This window comes from Pelobates fuscus, chromosome 2 (assembly GCF_036172605.1).
Source record: "Pelobates fuscus isolate aPelFus1 chromosome 2, aPelFus1.pri, whole genome shotgun sequence".
NCBI lineage: Eukaryota > Metazoa > Chordata > Amphibia > Anura > Pelobatidae > Pelobates > Pelobates fuscus.
In genome coordinates this window covers 161,578,669-161,600,071 of record NC_086318.1, presented here as the reverse complement: position 1 = coordinate 161,600,071, position 21,403 = coordinate 161,578,669, and the positions used below count along the sequence as shown (strand labels likewise).

Sequence of the window (21,403 nt, the reverse complement as noted above, 5' to 3'; positions counted from 1 at the left end):
GATATGGATTGACACCTGTCCTCAGGGACCCTGATACACACTGACACAGAGCAGAATAGGGACTGTTCCTCCTACATAGGGTCACTTGGCAGATATGGATTGACACCTATCCTAAGGATCCCTGATACACACTGACACAGAGCAGAATAGGGACTGTTCCCCCTACATAGGGTCACTTGGAAGATATGGATTGACACCTGTCCTCAGGGACCCTGATACACACTGACACAGAGCAGAATAGGGACTGTTCCCCCTACATAGGGTCACTTGGCAGATATGGATTGACACCTGTCCTCAGGGACCCTGATACACACTGACACAGAGCAGAATAGGGACTGTTCCTCCTACATAGGGTCACTTGGCAGATATGGATTGACACCTGTCCTCAGAGACCCTGATACACACTGACACAGAGCAGAATAGGGACTGTTCCCCCTACATAGGGTCACTTGGCAGATATGGATTGACACCTGTCCTCAGGGACCCTGATACACACTGACACAGAGCAGAATAGGGACTGTTCCTCCTACATAGGGTCACCATTTTTAGCCCAAGGCAGCTCATCTCATCAGGCCTTTTTTAGTCGAATGTATCGCCCACTGTCAGTCCCTTCGGGATCCATCCCTCATTCATCTCAATAAAGGTGAGGTAATCTAGACTTTTTTGACCTAGGCGACTTCTCTTCTCAGTGACAATACCTCCTGCTGCACTGAAGGTCCTTTCTGACAGGACACTTGAAGAGGGGAGCCCAGAAGTTCTATCACAAATTGGGATAGCTCAGGCCACAGGTCAAGCCTGCACACCCAGTAGTCAAGGGGTTCATCGCTCCTCAGAGTGTCGATATCTGCAGTTAAGGCAAGGAAGTCTGCTACCTGTCGGTCGAGTCGTTCTCTGAGGGTGGATCCCGAAGGGCTGTGGCGATGCGTAGGACTTAAAAAGCTCTGCATGTCCTCCATCAACAACACATCTTTAAAGCGTCCTGTCCTTGCCGGCGTGGTCGTGGGAGGAGGAGGATTACTTTCACCTCTTCCCCTGTTAAATTCCCGTTGTGCTGTGACATCACCCTTATACGCTGTGTAAAGCATACTTTTTAATTTATTTTGCAAATGCTGCATCCTTTCTGACTTTTTGTAATTTGGTAACATTTCAGCCACTTTCTGCTTATACCGGGGGTCTAGTAGCGTGGACACCCAGTACAGGTCGTTCTCCTTCAGCCTTTTTATACGAGGGTCCCTCAACAGGCACGACAGCATGAAAGACACCATTTGCACAAGGTTGGATGCCGAGCTACTCATTTCCCGTTCCTCCTCCTCAGTGATCTCAATGAAGGTATGTTCTTCCCCCCAGCCACGTACAACACCACGGGTACCAGATAGGTGACAACGAGCACCCTGGGATGCCTGTTGTGGTTGGTCTTCCTGCTATCCTCAAAGCCACATTCCTCCTCTGACTCCTCTTCCTTACAATCCTCTTCCAGCGTTGCCGCAGGTCCAGCAAGCGATGCTGATAAGGCTGTTTCTGGTGGTGATGGTGACCACAACTCTTCCTCTTCCTCTTCACGCTCATCTACGGCCTGATCCAGCACTCTTCGCAGGGCACGCTCCAGGAAGAAAACAAATGGTATGATGTCGCTGATGGTGCCTTCGGTGCGACTGACTAGGTTTGTCACCTCTTCAAAAGGACGCATGAGCCTACAGGCATTGCGCATGAGCATCCAGTAACATGGCAAAAAAATTCCCAGCTCCCCAGAGGCTGTCCTAGCACCCCGGTCATACAAATATTCATTAACGGCTTTTTCTTGTTGGAGCAGGCGGTCGAACATTAGGAGTGTTAAATTCCAACGTGTCGGGCTGTCGCAAATCGAGCGCCTCACTGGCATGTTGTTTCGCCGCTGGATATCTGCAAAGTGCGCCATGGCCGTGTAGGAACGCATGAAATGGCCACACACCTTCCTGGCCTGCTTCAGGACATCCTGTAAGCCTGTGTACTTATGCACAAAGCGTTGTACAATAAGCTTACACCATGCTTACGCCATGCACAGCACATGTGTCAACTTGCCCAACTTCAATGCCGCCAACAAATTTGTTCCATTGTCACAAACCACTTTGCCGATATCCAGTTGCTGCGGAGTCAGACACTTTTCCACCTGTGCGTTCAGGGCGGACAGGAGTGCTTGTACGGTGTGACTCTCTGCTTTCAAGCAAGTCAAACCCAAGACGGCGTGACACTGCCATGATGGCATTCTGGTGGTGGACACAGCATGCGTTGATTGGCGTGCTGTCGGGCTTACCCCGGGTGCCGATGCATGCTGTCTGACTGTGCCACTAGCTCCTTGCAACGACCTCCCCCTGCTTCCAACTCGTCTCCTCCTCTCTGTCTCTCCATCTGAACTTTCGCCCTGTTCTTCTTCTTGCTGAGCGGGCACCCACGTGACATCCATGGACGCATCGTCATCATCAACCGCTTCACTTGTTTCTGACAACTCAGCAAAGGAAGCAGCAGCGGGTACAACCTCATCATCATCACACCGTACGTCCATGTGTGTAATGCTGCCTGCCTGAGACATATCCCTGTTATCTACATCCTCTGGCAATAATGGTTGCGCATCACTCATTTCTTCAAACGGATGTGTAAATAACTCCTCTGACATACCAAGTGAAGCGGCTGTGGTGCTAGTGTTGGTGGTGGCGGCAGGCGGGTGAGGGGTATCTTGAGAGGTGCCCGAAGCTAAGCTGGAGGAGGATGGTGCGTCAAGGTTCCGAGCGGAAGCTGTAGAAGATTGGGTGTCCTGTGTTAGCCAGTCAACTATGTCCTCAGAACTTTTCAAGTTCAGGGTACGTGGCCTCTGAAAACTGGGCATTATTCTAGGGCAAAATGCAATCACAGCACCATGACCACGATGGCCCCTGCGGGGTGACCTGCCTCTGCCTGTCATTTTTTTTTTTTTGGATTAGTGGTACTATGCGTGCAAGCTACTGTGAGACCAGATATGAGTGGCACTGTGCAGTGGCAGAGGTTGGCAGAGTACACGCTGTAGGCCTGACACACCCGCTTGAAGACAACTAACTGCTATTCAATCTATAACAGTAAAAAAAGTTTTTGTTTTTAAATGCACGCTATTGTGACACCAGATATTAGTGGCAATGTGCACTGGCAGAGGTTGGCAGAGTACACGCTGTTGGCCTGACACACCCGCTTGAAGACAATTAACTGCTATTCAATCTATAACAGTGAAAAAAGTTTTTTGGTTTAAATGCACTCTATTGTGACACCAGATATGAGTGGTGGCACTGGGCAAGTGGGCACAGTATCCACTGTGAGCCTGACACACAGACGCTTGCAGACAACTAACTGCTATTCGATCTATTACAGTGAAAAAAAAGTTTGTGGGTTTTTAAATGCACGCTATTGTGCCACCAGATATGAGTGGCACTGTGCACACTGGCAGAGTACACGCTGTTGGACGGACACACAGACGCTTGCAGACAACTAACTGCTAATTAATCTATTACAGTGAAAAAATGTTTTGGTTTTTTAAATGCAAGCTATTGTGACACCAGATATGAGTGGTGGCACTGGGCAAGTGGGCACAGTATCCACTGTGAGCCTGAAACAGAAGCTGGCAGGCAGGCAACTGCAATTAGATTACACACAAAATAAAAGAAAGCAGACTGATGTTCTAGCCCTAAAAAGGGCTTTTTGGGGTGCTGTCCTTACAGCAGAGATCAGATGAGTCCTTCAGGACTGTAGTGGACACTGAATACACTAGCCTATCAAATGAGCAGCAGCTACACTTTCCCTCCTCTATCTGAGAATGCAGCTTCAGAATTAATCTAAAATGGATGCTGTACAGGAGGTGGGAGGGTCTGGAAGGGAGGGTCTGCTGCTGATTGGCTGGAATGTGTCTGCTGACTGTGAGGCACAGGGTCAAAGTTTAGTCAATGATGACGAATAGGGGGCAGATCGAACTGCGCATGTGTTCGCCCGCCGTGGCGAACGCGAACACGCTATGTTCGCCGGGAACTATTCACCTTTCGAACAGTAGAGGAGGATTTAACACTTCAATGTAAATATATTACAGTGTCTTAAAAACTTCAAAGTTTTACATTGCCTGGTTACAGACACTGGAGCACTGCACCGAGATTACTTAATTGAGATGAAGGCATAATGCTTATTACAATATTTGTTTTGGCAGTTGTTATTCCAGCAGGAGGCCACCAAGTAAATGATATAAAGAAGCACATATGGTTATAAATTAATACATTGCCTGTCAGAGAGATGAAAACTCACCTGCACTCATTAAACAATGCTTTCTGCTCAGTTTTAGAGTGGTGTGCAGATAGATTAAACAATAAGAAAAAAATAATAAATACTGAGAGTTGTGTGATGCATGTGGGTACAGGTACATCTTGTTGAACAAACTTGGGGGAAAGCATTTTGTAAATATATATTTAATCTATATATTTACTTGTGATTACACTAACCCATGTATAGATTAAATTGAATCATATCTATGAAAAAAACATAACAACCTACTCATGTTTGAAGAAAAGGCTGAAAGGATTTAGTATTCAATTCAATAGTGCTACAATTTATAGAAATAACCCAAAAATGTTACCCGCCCACTATTCAAAATCCCTAGATACATTATGTTTTAATAACAGAGGTTTTTGGTAGCACTGCAAAGTCCATTAAAGTAGATGTTTGCCTGCTAACTTCACAGCAAAAGTCTTGAATAGTTGGCTTGCAAAACTGGTAAACAAAATTGTGAAACAAAATAAATTCTTTGCCACCATTTAAATAATCTAAACATCTAAACAACCTAAGCACATTGTGTGTCTGGTGTAATTTCCACATGCTAATACTTTTAACCCCTTAAGGACCAAACTTCTGGAATAAAAGGGAATCATGACATGTCACACATGTCATGTGTCCTTAAGGGGTTAAACACTAGTTAAGGGTTGTGTAAGCACTAGACTTTCAATGTTTGTTTGTGAGACAAGTTAAAGTGTACATCATGATCTCACTGAATTGTATGCTATACTGCTTGAATTAATCTAACATTCCCAGATACTTTCATGAAAACTGTTGCTTTTTTTTGTGCTGGATGGCAAGCCTTGCAGAACTGATGACTGTACTGTTGAGGTGCATAAAAAGAGCTGTTTTAATTAACAATACCATTGCTACCATACTACTCTTTCCAAAACGCCAATATTTAAGCTATATTATATAGTTTTGAAACACTAGTGATGCACAATTAAGAATCCGTATAATGCTTATTGGCCAGCATTTATTGTATGATGCTTTAGTTTTAAAGCTTAACATGCCTGTTAACAGATTATATCTGTAGAAGATGCAAGCAGAGAAGCATATCAATAAAACAGAACTGGTAAAAATGATGAGAAAATGGAGCAGTTAAAATGACAAATGTTAATGTCAAAATATTCCTAGGGATTCCTCCTATGATAAAAAAAGCCATTTATAAGTTTCAAATGTTAGAAATAGAATTATTATTAAAAAGGAAATGTCACTTCTTGTGAAGTGACAGTTCTCTCTTCACTCACTTTAATAAATACAATTGCAGTCTTTACAAGGGTGCACAAAGTAGCAGAGGTAAGTAAAAAATGCACTTACCTCTGCTGCACTTCCACCTTGTGGGTAACTGAACCACCCCACGATTCCAGAAGTATCTACACAGAAATGAGCGCATTGAGATTGTTTCAGGCCTTAGCTATTTGGCTGTGAAAAAATATTGCTAATGATATTTCTTCTTTTAATGTGTGCTAAATGTGTTTTTTTTGATCAGCTTGAAATGTGTAGAGTGCATTATTTTCCAAAATGGTGTACATGTCGTGTGTGGGTATCTCATTTAGCATATATTATATATTCTATTATTCTAGGTAGTAGATTTTAGAAAGACAGGTTTTTATTCTATTTTAGGTCTATATGCATGGATCACACATGTAAGCATGTAAGCTCATTGAGCAGGGCCCTCAACCCCCCCCCCCCCTGTCCCTGTACGTCCAGTGGTCTGATCTCAATTATGTGTCTGTTAGTCCACCCATTGTACAGCGCTACGGAATTTGTTGGCGCTATATAAATAATAAAATAATAATAATAATAATAATAATAATAATAATAATAGCTGGCTTCAATAATACCTTGAATTTGCTTCTTTTTTTTTTTTTAGAAGTGCTACAATATTTTAATTCACAAAAGAAAAGGTAATATATTTTGTTTGTAGACCTAGTTTTTTTTGGCTTTTTTAGTTGAGCTTCTACTTTTAAACATGTACCTTCTGTCCATATAATGATAATGTGATATTCTATACATATATCTATACATTAAAGAGCGTTCAGAATGTAAGGACAATCAACAAGTAGCTATTTATCTCCCGTTGAACAACACAATTCTACACCAGTCTATGTCTATATATATCATGCCCCATAGGGAAATAGTCTCATTATTATATTTAAAAGTTCATTCTTATTTGCTGGGTTGGAATGGTGAATATATTTCTACTCACATACTTTTTTCCTAAACTTAAGTCACCTCATATTGGACTCAGAGATGCAAGGTGACAGCTTAACTTCAAATACCCAATTTCCTTTTAATAGAACCTGACAGGAAGGAACAGGCTGGACATTTTCTTTTTACTTCATCACTGATGGCCTTAGAAAAGACACACTTGACTGAAATGTCAGAAAACCTTTTTTGAGGTTTTATAAGTAGATTATCAAAAAGGCTGAGGTTATGAAATCTCAAAAGATAGGTTCAGGTATAAATATTAATTGTATTTGAAATAGGATTAAAAAAAAGTCCCCAAACATAATTGAATATATAAATCCTGACAGCAAGTGAAGTATTTGGATCTTTCATGCAACCTACAAAATTGAATATAGAAAAATATTTAACTTTCAAGTATCCAAACGTGTGTAACACGAGCGAATAAAAGTCTAATTTAACACATGCCATAGAGTTTTGTTCACCTGCTTCATAATTGTTCTCTTCTTTTTCTTATAAGGTGCATGATGGGAAAGACAGTTCTTCAAGGCTTCTTGGAGCATTCACAAAAAATGAGCTATTAAAAGTAGTACTTAACAGTACTTCAAACCATTTGTGGATAGAATTTAACACCAATGGGTCTGATACTGACTTGGGATTTCAACTCACTTATAGCAGTAAGTAGAAAATAATGAATATATGCCATCATTATGTGTCTTAGCTCCTTGTCTTAAATAGCTTTCAATTCTAATTGAATTTATTTTTATTTCAAATAATAAATCAATTATCTTGGAATTGTCTGGAACTTAAAGTCAAATGTTAAAAAAGCTGAACATAACCTTGTATTCATAGAACCTGACAGGACTGCTACATTCATTTTAAAATCCACAGGGTCTATCACAGCACTGTTCAATACAAGTTTTCAAATGTATATATAAATTGCATTGCATTCAAGCGGAAGTTTAGAAAAGCAGCATGAAGCAAGAATAGAGCAAAACCCCTGGTGGAGAACTTTTTGTTCCCTGTGGGCCATCCTGCTGAGTCAATTTCTACAACTTACAAAAAGGAAAATACAGATGAACAATCAGAACACATGTCGAATACACTGACAATATACATTTCTATCCTCCACTGATATATGTGCACAGTTTTGGTAGTACTGCTATCTGAATTTGGGAATGTACCTATAGAAATGTACATTTCAAATTCTTACTTTGAACATCAGATTCCAATTGTTTAGGAAGGGGTAACCACATTATTTGAGGTCTCAAGCCCCCAGTGTTGACTCTTGCAACACCCTCTGTCATTACCTACCTGTCTGTCTTTCAACCTTTCTATCATCTCTCAACTGCACTGACCTACAGTATTTATATATTGTGTAGTAAGGGTTAAAAACAAACTCACCTTAGATACAGCAGTTCGAATGTGGTGTTATGCTTCTTCCAAAATGTGGTGACATATTAGTGCAGACAGCGTTGTCACTTTCTAATTTCCAATCTCTTCATGATGATCTGACAATATGTTTTCACCACAACTTCAATAGAATGTTATCCATTCAGTTTCCAACACTGATCCTACACCAGAACTGTGGTTAACATCCATAAATGCCTCTAATAAATGTCTAATAAGTAATGGACATATATTAATTCAAATCTTAACTAGTGCAACGGCATACAAATCCAAGTTAAAAGCCAGCAGATTTATATTACATGATCTGCCCATTATTTCAATCAACAGCTTATGTTCCCAAATTTTGTTTGGTGGTTGACATTATATGTGCATTATTCTCCATAATGCATGGTTTGAGTGATATTGTGCAGTGCCAGGGCACTTGTGAGATGGACTGTCAAGATATACATGTCCTGGCATGAACAAGATCAGTAGGAATTACACTCCTGAGATGCAACTGTTATTTACAACTGATATCATTTTAATTCAGCACTCACCTTTCCTAGATTATCATTATCTCAGCATAGGTTGAATTAATAGCAGCTACAGCAATAGCAGCTTCTGCCCAGGAGCGTAACCTAAACAGGTGAAAAAATGCCATAATGCTTTTTTAATAAATCTATCCCAGCTTCTAACCCTATGCCTAATTAAAAGGAATGTGATATTAGAACTATAAAATACTGAAGCATGTATTTGGGGAAAATAATCACATATTGGAGGTTTTGGGGGTATTCATGAACCACTTTATTATCATGCAGCCAGAAACCTTCAATGGTAATATTTTCCAATAATGCACGGTTCAATGTATATTCTCACTCTATCTACTCTGTCCATCTGTCTCTCTATGTACAGTGATGGAGCTATTTCCTTAAAATATGATATCATCCCCTTGGCCTTCAATATCCTTAAACAATCATGGAACCTATTAGCTGCTGATTTAAGTAAACGGTATTCGGTTGTTAGATGTTTTTTGTGCTTATAATCCTCTGGTCAAACTATGTATAGACTCTCAGCTTAGTTGGATGTATCTTATACTTTTGTGATAACTTTTTGTGCTATTAACCTTTTGAAAGGAGTAATATGTATTATATTCTATGTTGTATAGCACAAACTATCATGTGAATGTTTTGCTCCCTTATACAGTATACAGTATACAGTCAGGTCCATAAATATTGGGACATCAACACAATTATAATCTTTTTGGCTCTATACACCACCACAATGGATTTGAAATTATATGAACAAGATGTGCTTTAACTGCAGACTTTCACCTTTAATTTGAGGGTATTTACATCCAAATCAGGTGAACAGTGTAGGAATTACAACAGTTTGTATATGTGCCTCCCACTTTTTAAGCGACCAAAAGTAATGGGACAGATTAACAGTCACAAATCAAACTTTCACGTTTTAACACATGGTTGCAAATCCTTTGCAGTCAATTACAGCCTGAAGTCTGGAACGCATAGACATCGCCAGATGCTGGGTTTCATCCCTGGCGATGCTCTGCCAGGCCTCTACTGCAACTGTCTTCAGTTCCTGCTTTTTCTTGGGGCATTTTCCCTTCAGTTTTGTCTTCATCAAGTGAAATGCATGCTCAATCGGATTCAGGCTAGGTGATTGACTTGGCCATTGCATAACATTCTACTTCTTTCCCTTAAAAAAACTCTTTGGTTGCTTTTGCAGTATGCTTCGGGTCATTGTCCATCTGCACTGTGAAGCGCCGTCCAATGAGTTCTGAAGCATTTGGCTGAATATGACCAGATAATATTGCCCCAAACACTTCAGAATTCATCCTGCTGCTTTTGTCAGCAGTCACATCATCAATAAATACAAGAGAACCAGTTCCTTTGGCAGCCATACATGCCCACGCCATGACACTACCACCACCATGCTTCACTGATGAGGTGGTATGCTTTGGATCATGAGCAGTTCCTTTCCTTCTCCATACTCTTCTCTTCCCATCACTCTGGTACAAGTTGATCTTGGTCTCATCTGTCCATAGGATGTTGTTCCAGAACCGTGAAGGCTTTTTTAGATGTTGTTTGGCAAACTCTAATCTGGCTTTCCTGTTTTGAGGCTCACCAATGGTTTACATCTTGTGGTGAACCCTCTGTATTCACTCTGGTGAAGTATTCTTTGATTATTGACTTTGACACACATACACCTACCTCCTGGAGAGTGTTCTTGATCTGGCCAACTGTAGTGAAGGGTCTTTTCTTCACCAGGGAAAGAATTCTTCGGTCATCCACCACAGTTGTTTTCCATGGTCTTCCGGGTCTTTTGGTGTTGCTGAGCTCACCGGTGCATTCTTTCTTTTAAAGGATGTTCCAAACAGTTGATTTGGCCACACCTAATGTTTTAGCTATCTCTCTGATGTTTTTTTTTTTCAGCCTAATGATGGCTTGCTTCACTGATAGTGGCAGCTCTTTGGATCACATATTGAGAGTTAACAGCAACAGATTCCAAATGCAAATAGCACACTTGAAATGAACTCTGGACCTTTTATCTGCTCCTTGTAAATGGGATAATGAGGGAATAACACACACCTGGCCATGGAACAGCTGAGCAGCCAATTGTCCAATTACTTTTGGTCCCTTGAAAAGTGGGAGGCACATATACAAACTGTTGTAATTCCTACACCGTTCACCTGATTTCGATGTAAATACCCTCAAATTAAAGGTGAAAGTCTGCAGTTAAAGTACATCTTGTTCATTTCATTTCAAATCCATTGTGGTGGTGTATAGAGCCAAAAAGATTAGAATTGTGTTGATGTCCCAATATTTATGGACCTGACTGTATATTGATATTGAATAACAAGATTTAACCAAAAAAAATGTTTTATTTGTCTTAAATCATATACCATAATATGAATTGCACAAACTAATGTTTAGAAAGCAATAGCAAGGATGATAAATGAGTAATATCTTAATGCCTCGTGTATTTTATTGTATACACACACAATGCCATTGAGATAGTTTTAGCCTTTTCCAATGGTAAGTAATTTAATGTTCAATAACAGATTACAAGCATTAAAATCTTGTAGTATTAACAGGGTTAATACATATCTGTACACTAATGCAACAGTTTTGCTGTATCTATAATTAACTCTTTCACTACCAACAATATATCAACTCTAAAACACTGTATGTTGAGCAATGTGTGTAGGCACCTAAAGAGCATCATGGGGAAGAAGATAAGTGGGGCTGGATTTCCCATTTAATAGAGTGAGTACCTGCCTACAGACACATGTCCTGTAGGGGATATTTGTTTTCTGCACTTACGATGTACCATTTTGCACTGATGGTGAGAGATAAGTACTGGGAGCCTTTTTCAATATTCTTATATTTTAGTTTTAGTGGATGTTAAACTCGGTGCTGTCCCTGCTAATCAGGGCCGGCGCGTCCTGGTCCTCAATTAGCCCTCCCACTATACCTCGTGTCATCAGATCGCAAGGGAGTGGGAAAGAAGCTCCCAGTCTGAAAGCAGAAGGTTGCAGCTCCCCATAGGTAGGAATTACCACAGCACACATAGTTCTAGATAATACAGGAAGTGAGGGGTGGTATAGGGCTAACAGGAAGGGGTATTAGTAGTACTCAGTTACTGTAGATTGGTGTACACTGTGTGCTTTGGAGCTACTGAGCGGAGGGTCACCTCTGATACTGTGTGTGTGTGTATCTGGGTCTGTGAGTGTGTTGTCTGTGTGTCAGAGTGTAAATGTGTAACTTTGAGTGAGTCTGCATGCATTATTGTAAGTCTGTATCTGAGTATGATTTTATGCACCTGTGTATATCTGTGAGTGTGTCTATAGGAGTATATCTGTGAGTGTCTCTATAGGAGTTCATCTATAAGTGTATTTGTGAGTGTGCATATAGGAGTGTATCTGTGAATGTGTCAATAGGAGAGTATCTGTGAGTGTGTCTATAAGTGTGTATTTGTGAGTGTATCTGTGAGTGTGTCAATAGAAGTGCGCACGAGGTGTGCTGAGTGTGCCTAATCAAGCCTCAAAATTGAGGCTCAGTGCTGAACTGCTGCAGGGGGGGGCGCAAAAATCCGAATCCCCTGCCTGTGGCTGGGGACTCAGATTTTTCACATTACCTGCTGTCTCCTTGCAACCTGCCAGAACAGAGCAGCCAGGGAAGTCGGCCGGCCCCTCCTGATGATGTCAGGAGGAGGGGGCATGACTTCCACTGCTCTTCTACAGACTCCAGTCCCCAGCAATCTGCAATCTGCACTCCGCTCGGGAGTCTGAGAGAAGAGCACTAGAAGTCATGCCCCTCCTCCTGACATCATCAGGATAGGCCGACCCACATCCCTGGCTGCAGGCTTATGCTCCAGGCTCCTGTCCACCCCTCCCTTGCCTAAGGAAAGACTCAGGGGTGGGGGGACTTTTTTTGTCAGCCCCTGCCCACCACCTCTATAGCCCCTATGCCCCACCTCAGCCCATGTTCCTCTTTCTATAGCCCCTGCCCACTTGTTTTTTTAGCCCCTGACCCCTCTACAGCCCTTGTTCTTATGTCTATAGCCCTTGTGCCCCTTTTTACAGCCCCATACCCACCCCTTCTGTAGCCCCTGTGCCCCTTTTACAGTCCCTGCCTACCCTTTCTATAACCCCTGTGCACTACCTTCTACAGCCCCTGCCCACCCCTTTTATTGCCCCTGCCCACAACTTCTAAAGCTCCTGTACCCCCTTGTGCCTCTCACTTCAGCCCATATACCCCTCTCTACAGCCCATGCCCCTTCTCTACAGCCCATAGCCCCCACTCTACAGCCCATGCTCCCATGCTACAGCCCATGCTCCCACGCTCAGTCCCTACCTCTACAGCCCCTGTGTCCCCCCTCTACATCCTCTGTTTGTGTCCCCCTCTACAGTTCTGTGTGTGTCCCATCTACAGCCCCTGTGTGTGTGTGTCCCTCTACAGTACTGTGTGTGTCTCCCTCTACAGTTCTGTTTGTGTCCCCCTCTACAGTTCTGTTTGTGTCCCCCTCTACAGTTCTGTGTGTGTGTCCTTCTACAGCCCCTGTGTGAGTCCCCTTATACAGCCTCCCAACAGACCTTGCCCCCCCTTGTACATACCCTATCCCCCACCACAACCCCTGACTCCCTTCTAGAGCCCCTGTGCCCCTATCTACATCCCCTTTCTACCAGGAATAAGGTGGCCTCAACGCCTGTTTTTTTGTTATTTTTTTAGTGCAATAGGCTGCGCATGCCAATGGGAGTGCATCTGTGAGTGTGTCTATAGGAATGTATCTGTAAGTGTGTCTATCTGTAAGAGTGTATGTATGAGTGTGCCTATCTGTAAGTGTGTTCTGTGTAACTCTCTATAACTGTGTAGGGGAGCAGGGGCAGGAAAACATTTTAAGTTAATGCAGATAGTGAGCATGAAAGGGGTTAAGTGCTTTAATTGCTAGGGGAAGATATGTCATGATGTGAATTTGGGGAGATGCAGGCACATTGCCTATAAATAAGGGATTCTAATTTTAGGAGGGAATGGGTGAAATTCTGGCCAATGTTAGGACCTATACTTGTTAAGAACAGGGTAGTTGTCAGGAGGCTGTTGCCAGAAACTCCTACCAGTGTGCTAAGTCTTGCTCATTGGTTAAGAGCTTCAGGTGAGCGCTTTTAGCCAATGAGCTAGGCCAGGGATAGGCGACCTTCGGCCCTCCAGATGTTTTGGACTACATCCCCCATAATGCTCTGACACCCATAGTGCTGGCAAAGCATCATGGGAGGTGTAGTCCAAAACATCTGGAGTGCCGAAGGTTGCCTATGCCAGAGCTAGGCAATGCACAGCTGAACAGGCATAGCTCAGTTTCACTAACCAGACACATTGTATCACTTACCTCTTTCCACTGCTGATGTTCTACGGCACTGGTTCAGACTCCGCTCCTCCTCCACTGACAATAGCCGGCAGGGTGGACCTAATGCGCACGTTTGGCACTTACCAGACTCGCATTAGGACTTTCCCTGCAGGAATGCATTGTATAATGCTTTCCTATGGGGTTTTGGGTGATGCTGGATGTTCTCATGCATAGCTAGGATAGATCTATAGATCAATTTTATTAACTTAATTTTTTTAAATATTTTTTTCAGTAAACATAAAGAACATTACTTGACTTCAAATAGCTATTAAACTGACTTTCTTTTAAAAATGATTTGACTCTGATGTATAATGTAATAATAGACTACATATTGTTTTAAAATTTTATTAACAGAGGTGTTATGCAATTGCAATGTTTTAAAAGAGAAATACCTTTGATTAAAACTTATTTTTGAGGTATAATGCATTTCTACATAATAATGTCTACCTTGATGTTATGAACACCTAGCATGTGTTTCTTCTAAGTATTTTTTACATGTATTGAACCTCACAAGTCTTCTTTTTTATCATGTCACATCACATTTCACAAATTACATATAACATATTTTCACTGCTTAAAATCCAAATTTTTTCTCGAGTTCCCCAGTGCCTTTTATTTCAATTCTGAAATGTTCCATTATTGTATGAAATTCTCATGTGTAATGCTCATTGTTGTATGTAAGTTGTGGGATGAATTGGACTTAGGCTAGTTATATTTCAAGTCTAAAAAACAAATATATAGACAAACGAAGTGGAGTAAAGTGTGGTGGCAACCAAAAATTGCCCCAAATCACCTCAGTGGAAACCCCTTACGCCACTCGAAAAAATACAATAAAGAAATACATACAATGTCGTAGGGGAATCACACTTCTGATAATCTCTGTAAAGAATGTATAAAAAGCAATATAGTGTAATATTGTCTAAACAGTGTATTGATAGGAGTAGGAGTCAGGTACTCACAAGCCTAGAGCTAAATCACAGCATATGGCTCTCATGGATGTTGCTTTGGGACTCTTTATACAGGGTGTCCCTCTCCTGTTTTCAGGCAACCCTCTGGTTCTTTAAGTTGGGAAATGATCCAGGTTCCACACTTCCAAAGGTGTCTTGCAGAAAGACATTTTATTCTTCCAAAATATGGAGTAAAATTAAGTAAAATACAAAACAATAAAATAAAAATGATCAGCAATATAAAATAGACTATAAATCAGTCCTGCCTGCTAGCAATTCAAGTCCAAATACATGAAAACGACTGCATGGAGCTATTGTACTCACCTGAAGAACCCCTTTAAGCTGACGTTGTTCAGGGGGCGTGTCTGACTTCCGGTGAGAGCGGTCGCATGGCTTAGGAGCTCCGCCAACATCCCGACCTAAAAGCAACTTTATTCACAGCATTTGTCGATAAAACTTGATAAAACTCACCTGCCCTGCAGAAGTGAATGCACAGGCACACCATGCCCTCAACTAAACAACTAAAACTTTCTGAAACGCCCAGAACGAAAAGATCTGAACGACGCAAAGAAACCCAAGATGGCGACGATGCGCTTAACCTGTCGGATGGCCAGTCTGACTACGAAACGCACACTACCAAGTACTCAGAGGGCCCGGTTACGGAGCGCGGCCTCCACAAAATGCTGCAGGAACTCCGGGCGACAATAACAGCCGACTTTCATCGCATAACTGGTGAACTGCACAAAGAAATTTCCAACTTAGGCGAAAGAACGAATAACCTGGAAAACAAAACGGATGAATTATGTGCGGCCCACAATGACATAGCGGACAAACTCCAAGTACTTTCGGAAGAAAACGCAATGCTGAAAACCAAAATGGCGGACATAGAAGACAGGTCTAGAAGACAAAATGTACGTTTTAGAGGCATACCGGATGATGTTTCCAGCGATGCTATGCCTGCTTACATTCTTTCCCTGTGCAAGTCTCTAGTCCCGAGCCTGCCCGATTCAGCATGGGCCTACGACCGAATGCATAGACTACCGCGCCCGGCTCGCTTGTCAACCGAAGTCCCAAAGGATGTTATTGTCAGGTTCCACTATTATGCGCATAAAGAAACGCTACTACTGGCGGCGAGGAAACTCTCAACTTTGCCAGAACCTCACCAACACGTCGCTCTGTACGCAGATCTATCGGCGGCCACGATGGCGAAGAGGAAGGAGTTCATCACGATCACTAAGACTTTACGAAACAACAACGTAATCTACAAATGTTGTTATCCCACAAAACTGGTTATATGGCGACAAGGTCGGAACTATGTGGCGATTGATCCGAAGGAAGGTATGAAGCTGATTACATCCTGGGGTCTATGGACTGGATCGCCCAAAGGACCAGAACCCGCTGAGATTGCGCCACCTAAGAGGTTCCAGGCAGAGTGGCAAATGGCCAAATCTCTAGCCAAAGCCCCTTGAACGCTTTAACATATCTACCTACTTGCAGGTTATGTTATTTTGAGGTTTGCCTTAGCGTTGTTATTTTGCCGTTATGTGCACTATATAGATGTCTTTGCCCTAACTGATCACTATGTTTGAAATAGGCCCACTTTCAGGTACGCCTCATGGGCCTTGCCCACGCCACGTGGTGCCCACTCAGCGTTATTTAACTCACGCTTCCAATCTTTCCTTTATTACCGCTAAGCTGGCCTGCATTTTAGTTACTTAATACGCAACCTCACTATTCCCGGGTGCACGTTGTCATACATCTCCAACTCGTATAATTTCTGAAAAATGTATCTCAATGCTATTTTGAGGATTTAACGAACCTCTGACAACTCGCCCACTAAACCCATACCACTTGTGTTTACGCAAGGCGGTACCCCAACATACCCCATGCACTCCCAGTTATGTTCATACCCAAATGTTGTTTAAGCCCCAATCAAGTGCTCTCCGAGAGCGGGTGTTGTGTATTGTGTATTGGGTATTATGTAAGTTATGGTTCTTCAGAACTCACATATGTGGTTATTGTTAGTATTATACCAATTTAAGGATACAATCCATAGGTCGGGAGGAGCCTCAAAGCCCCTCGTCGTGTCACTCCTGGGTACTACAGTTTTACCCTGAGAATGACTACGTTTGTTAACCTTACCAAGGGTTATGTATGTAAATACTTTCGTTACTGGTATATTTTCTCTTCTGTGTTTCCCCTCCCCCATCCCCCTTTTGTTTCCCACCTAGATGGTTCCCAGGAAAACCCATTGCAGGAAAGACGTACTACCTGCCGTCCCCCCGTGACCACTCGTTCTGTCTGCATGGCTTCAAAGTTTCAGAAAGACCCAAAACTCTCATGGCTCCAGGTACTCAGAGCTCGCACTACACCTTCCACCAGGATAGTTCGCCCCATAGCCTTATTGATCCTAACCCATCATGGCCCATAAATCAATGACAATCCTCTCCATAAATGCCAAAGGCCTCAATACCCCTTACAAGAGAAAACAATTATTACAGGAAATGCATAACTCAAAGGCGGCTATTGTATGTGTACAGGAGACTCACTTTTCGAGCAAAAACCCTCCCCAACTTCGTTCCCCGAAGTACCATACAGCTTATTTTGCTCACTCGCGAACAAAATCTAAAGGAGTTGCAATATTATTCCACACGGACTGGGTGTTCACATTACACAAACAATATACTGACAAAGAAGGCAGGTTACTTATATTGGCAGGAGAATTAAATGGAATAATGGTGACAGTAACATCCCTTTACGCCCCCAATGAGGCCCAAATTTCGTTTCTAGGCAAGGCATTCAAAAAAATTTCATCCATCAAACAAGGTCACTTAATCGTGTGCGGCGACTGTAACTGCACCCTAGATCCCTCCCTGGACATCAAACGCACACACAACAAGTCTCCCATCAAATCCTCCGCACACAACAGCAAATTACTCTCTCAACTCATTCATACACACGACCTCTACGATACATGGAGAAATTTATATCCCAAAGCTCAGGATTACACATACTTTTCACCCGTCCACTTGACGTATACGCGCATCGATATGTGTTTTATTGACAAATCTACACTTCCCCACCTGTTAGATCACACCATCGGTCTTAGAACGTGGTCAGACCATGCTCCAATACTGATCACACTTGAGGTACCATACCCCCCAAGAGGGAGAGGGAAATGGCGCTTAAATGAGGCCATCCTTGACGACCCCAAGAATAGTCGACAGATTTCCACAACCCTCGATACTTACTTTTCCCTCAACTCTACTGAAGACACTTCAGTTGAAACTCAGTGGCTTGCACACAAGGCGGTTATCAGAGGGGAATTCATAAAAATAGGATCTATGGCCAAAAAACGCATCATTTCCAGAGACGCCACACTCCGTCAAAACCTCCTGACACTGGAAACCTCCAATAAAAAATCTCCTTCTAAATCTATCTCCAAACAAATTGCTAAACTGCAAGAGGAAATTCATAATCTCCAGGCCCAGGTGTACGCCAAACGCCTACTTAAAACCCGCCAATCATACTACGTTCAGGGTAATAAAGCAGGGAAACTCCTAGCCAATCAATTAAAAGTCAGATACCTGCAGACAAAAATCCCATATATCCTATCCAAAGACAACACCAGAATTTACAACCCTAACGGTATTGTGGAGGAATTGTCCCATTACTATGAAGATCTATATAACCTAGCCGCTAACGGGACCACGCACATACCGAACTCTACTGAGATATCACACTTTCTATCCCAAATCACATTGCCGCAAACAACAGAACATCAAAATGAACTACTAGATGCACCTTTCACTGAGGAAGAAGTAACACAGGCGATACGTTCCCTACCCAAATATAAAGCCCCAGGACCTGATGGCCTCTCCAATTATTACTATATCAAATTGTCGTCATCCCTAACACCGCATATCACTAAACTATTTAATAAAATTAGATTGATAGGCAAATTTCCTGGCGAAATGTTAGAAGCTTACATCATCACCCTGCCTAAACCTAACAAATCACCAACAATCTGCAGCAATCTACGCCCTATCTCCCTACTTAACGCTGATGTTAAATTGTACGCTAAACTGATTGCCAATAGACTTAAACCCCTCTTACATAGCCTAATTTCGGAGGAACAAGCAGGATTTGTTCCCGGGCGACAAGTAGGCGACAATACTAGGTATTGTATGGATCTGATTGATTGGGCCAATAAGCATAAAGTACAGGGCGTCTTAATGGCGCTAGACGCAGAAAAGGCGTTCGATCGCCTGAACTGGGACTATATGACCGCAACACTATCGACATTCGGCTTTTCACAAGCCTTTCAGACCAGTGTTCTGGCCCTTTACTCAGCACCATCTGCTAAAGTATTTAATTCTGGCTTCACATCTAGAAATTTCCGAATATCTAACGGAACAAGGCAGGGGTGTCCCCTGTCTCCGCTGATATTCATCCTATGCCTAGAGCCATTGATTAAAATAATAAAACAGGACAGGAATTTACCCGGCCTTGTTACTCCAACAGGAGAGAAAAAACTGGCTCTCTTTGCGGACGATATTGTGCTTTTCCTTGCCAAACCGACTGAATCTATTCCACGACTCTTAAGTACTTTATCTACCTACGGCTCCATATCGTACTACAAAAACAATGTCAGTAAAACACAAATCCTCCCTATAGGCGTTAGCAAACAAGTGACACAGGATCTGACAGATAAATACCCCTTTGACTGGAAAACGAAGGCCCTTTCCTATCTAGGGATAAAACTAACTCACTCTAGATCACAGACAATAAAAGAAAACCATATAGCGGTCCTCACCAAAATCACTAAACAAATGGCAGGGTGGGAAAAACTGTATACTTCCTGGATAGGCAGGATCAACTCAGTAAAGATGATGATTCTCCCACACATACTCTATTTGTTCAGAACACTGCCCATAGCTTTGCCTGCTTCTCTTATCAAACGGTTCCAAGCAGCAATTAATGCCCACATTTGGAAACGTAAGCCACCGAGAGTGGCCTTTCGGTCGCTTTGGCGTCCACTCCGACAAGGCGGGCTCAGTGTGCCAAACATTGCACATTACTACAGAGCAACACTGTTGGCGCAAGGCCTAAACCTCCTATTGGGTACGACGACTCCGGTATGGGTGAATCTTGAATCCGCCTGCGGCAACTTAGTCTCCCTCCCAAATGCCTTGTGGGCCTCCATTTCCCCGTCCACTCCCTCCATGCTCCCAACAACCCGATTCTTATTAAATTCTTGGCAAAAGTGGAGCACATCACTGTGGTCCAAGGAGGAGTCACTGTATCTGGCACCTCTATCAGCCCTCTCCAGTATCTCACCTGATCTCCCAACTCACAGGTGGATGTCACTAGGTATATCCCATGTTCACAAATTATTTGATAGGAATGGGCTACACCCGTTTCCGACACTGCAGGCGAAATATAGCTTACCACCAAGAGATATATTTTCATATATCCGACTGAAAAACATACTTCACTCCAATTCGATCACACATATCAACCCATTGGCATTTGGCAGTCTGGGGAGGAAATGCTTCAATGCAACAATGTCTCGTCAATCTTGTAAGTTTCTCTCCCTATGTTACTCAATGCAACACGACATCAACAAGCTTGCAAAATTGCCCTACATGCTTAAATGGGAGGAAACTTTAGGTATAGCCCCCACTATAGATGAATGGGAATATGTTATTTCGTGTACTCAAAAGTCATCGCATTGTGCCACGCTTTGGGAAGCATACGCAAAAATGCTGATGAGGTGGTACCTGGTCCCGAGCAGACTTCACAAAATATATCCTGACTCCTCCCCATTGTGCTGGAGATGTAATAAGGCGGAAGGGTCCCTAGAACATATATTCTGGTACTGTGAAGACATACGTGATTTCTGGCGTGACATACAAAACGCCATTCACTCACTTTGCAAAATTAAGATCCCATTATCACCCAAAAGCTACCTGGTTCACATTATTGATGACCTGCAAATTTTGCCTGCAAGGGATGCGGTAATTAATATACTCTTAGCTGCCAAAATCAGCATAGCAACCCACTGGAAAACTCCCGCCTGCCCCACGGTAACAGAGGTTCTTCGTAGAACTGACACCACATACTACCACGAAAAAGAATGGGCAAAACAGGGAGGACTGGCCAAATTCCTAGTCAAATGGCAAGATTGGGAGACATTCAGAGAAACGGCCTTCTAAGAATTGTAATCGTACTGATATCTTACTGTTTGGGGCAGCATGCTGGTCACCACATCCACTCCCCTACCCTCCCCCCTTTTGTGTCCCATTGTACTCTTGTTCTTCACTCTACTCCCCTGAGGTACCTGCCTTAAGAGGTTAAAAGTGTTTTTGATTGTTATTGTGTACAACATTTGACAATCAGCCGCTTACACTCACGCATCTTGTAACACAATAAGTTGTTGCCTCCTTGTAAATGTCCACCGAAGAATATCCGTGTAAGACACAGCAGATGTACCAAGTAGATACCTAACCGCGCTGTAGTGTATTGTTGTATCTGTCGCTGTCCAAACTTTTACCTCAAGCATTGTAATACTATGTTTAAACCTCCTAATCCTGTACATTTTATCTTTTGCTATTGTATTGTACTGTATTATTTTCCCCCTG

At 42.5% G+C, this 21,403-nt stretch overlaps 1 protein-coding gene across 1 annotated transcript in view; it reads left to right on the top strand.

The window, feature by feature from the left end:
• The window catches only part of CSMD1 (CUB and Sushi multiple domains 1), a 1,854,468-nt gene that overhangs the window by 1,469,069 nt on the left and 363,996 nt on the right, over nucleotides 1–21,403 (top strand). The window contains exon 23 of the mRNA XM_063441118.1: nucleotides 7,025–7,181. Within this exon, the coding sequence (XP_063297188.1) occupies nucleotides 7,025–7,181 (157 nt within the window). The remainder of the gene's footprint in view (nucleotides 1–7,024; nucleotides 7,182–21,403) is intronic.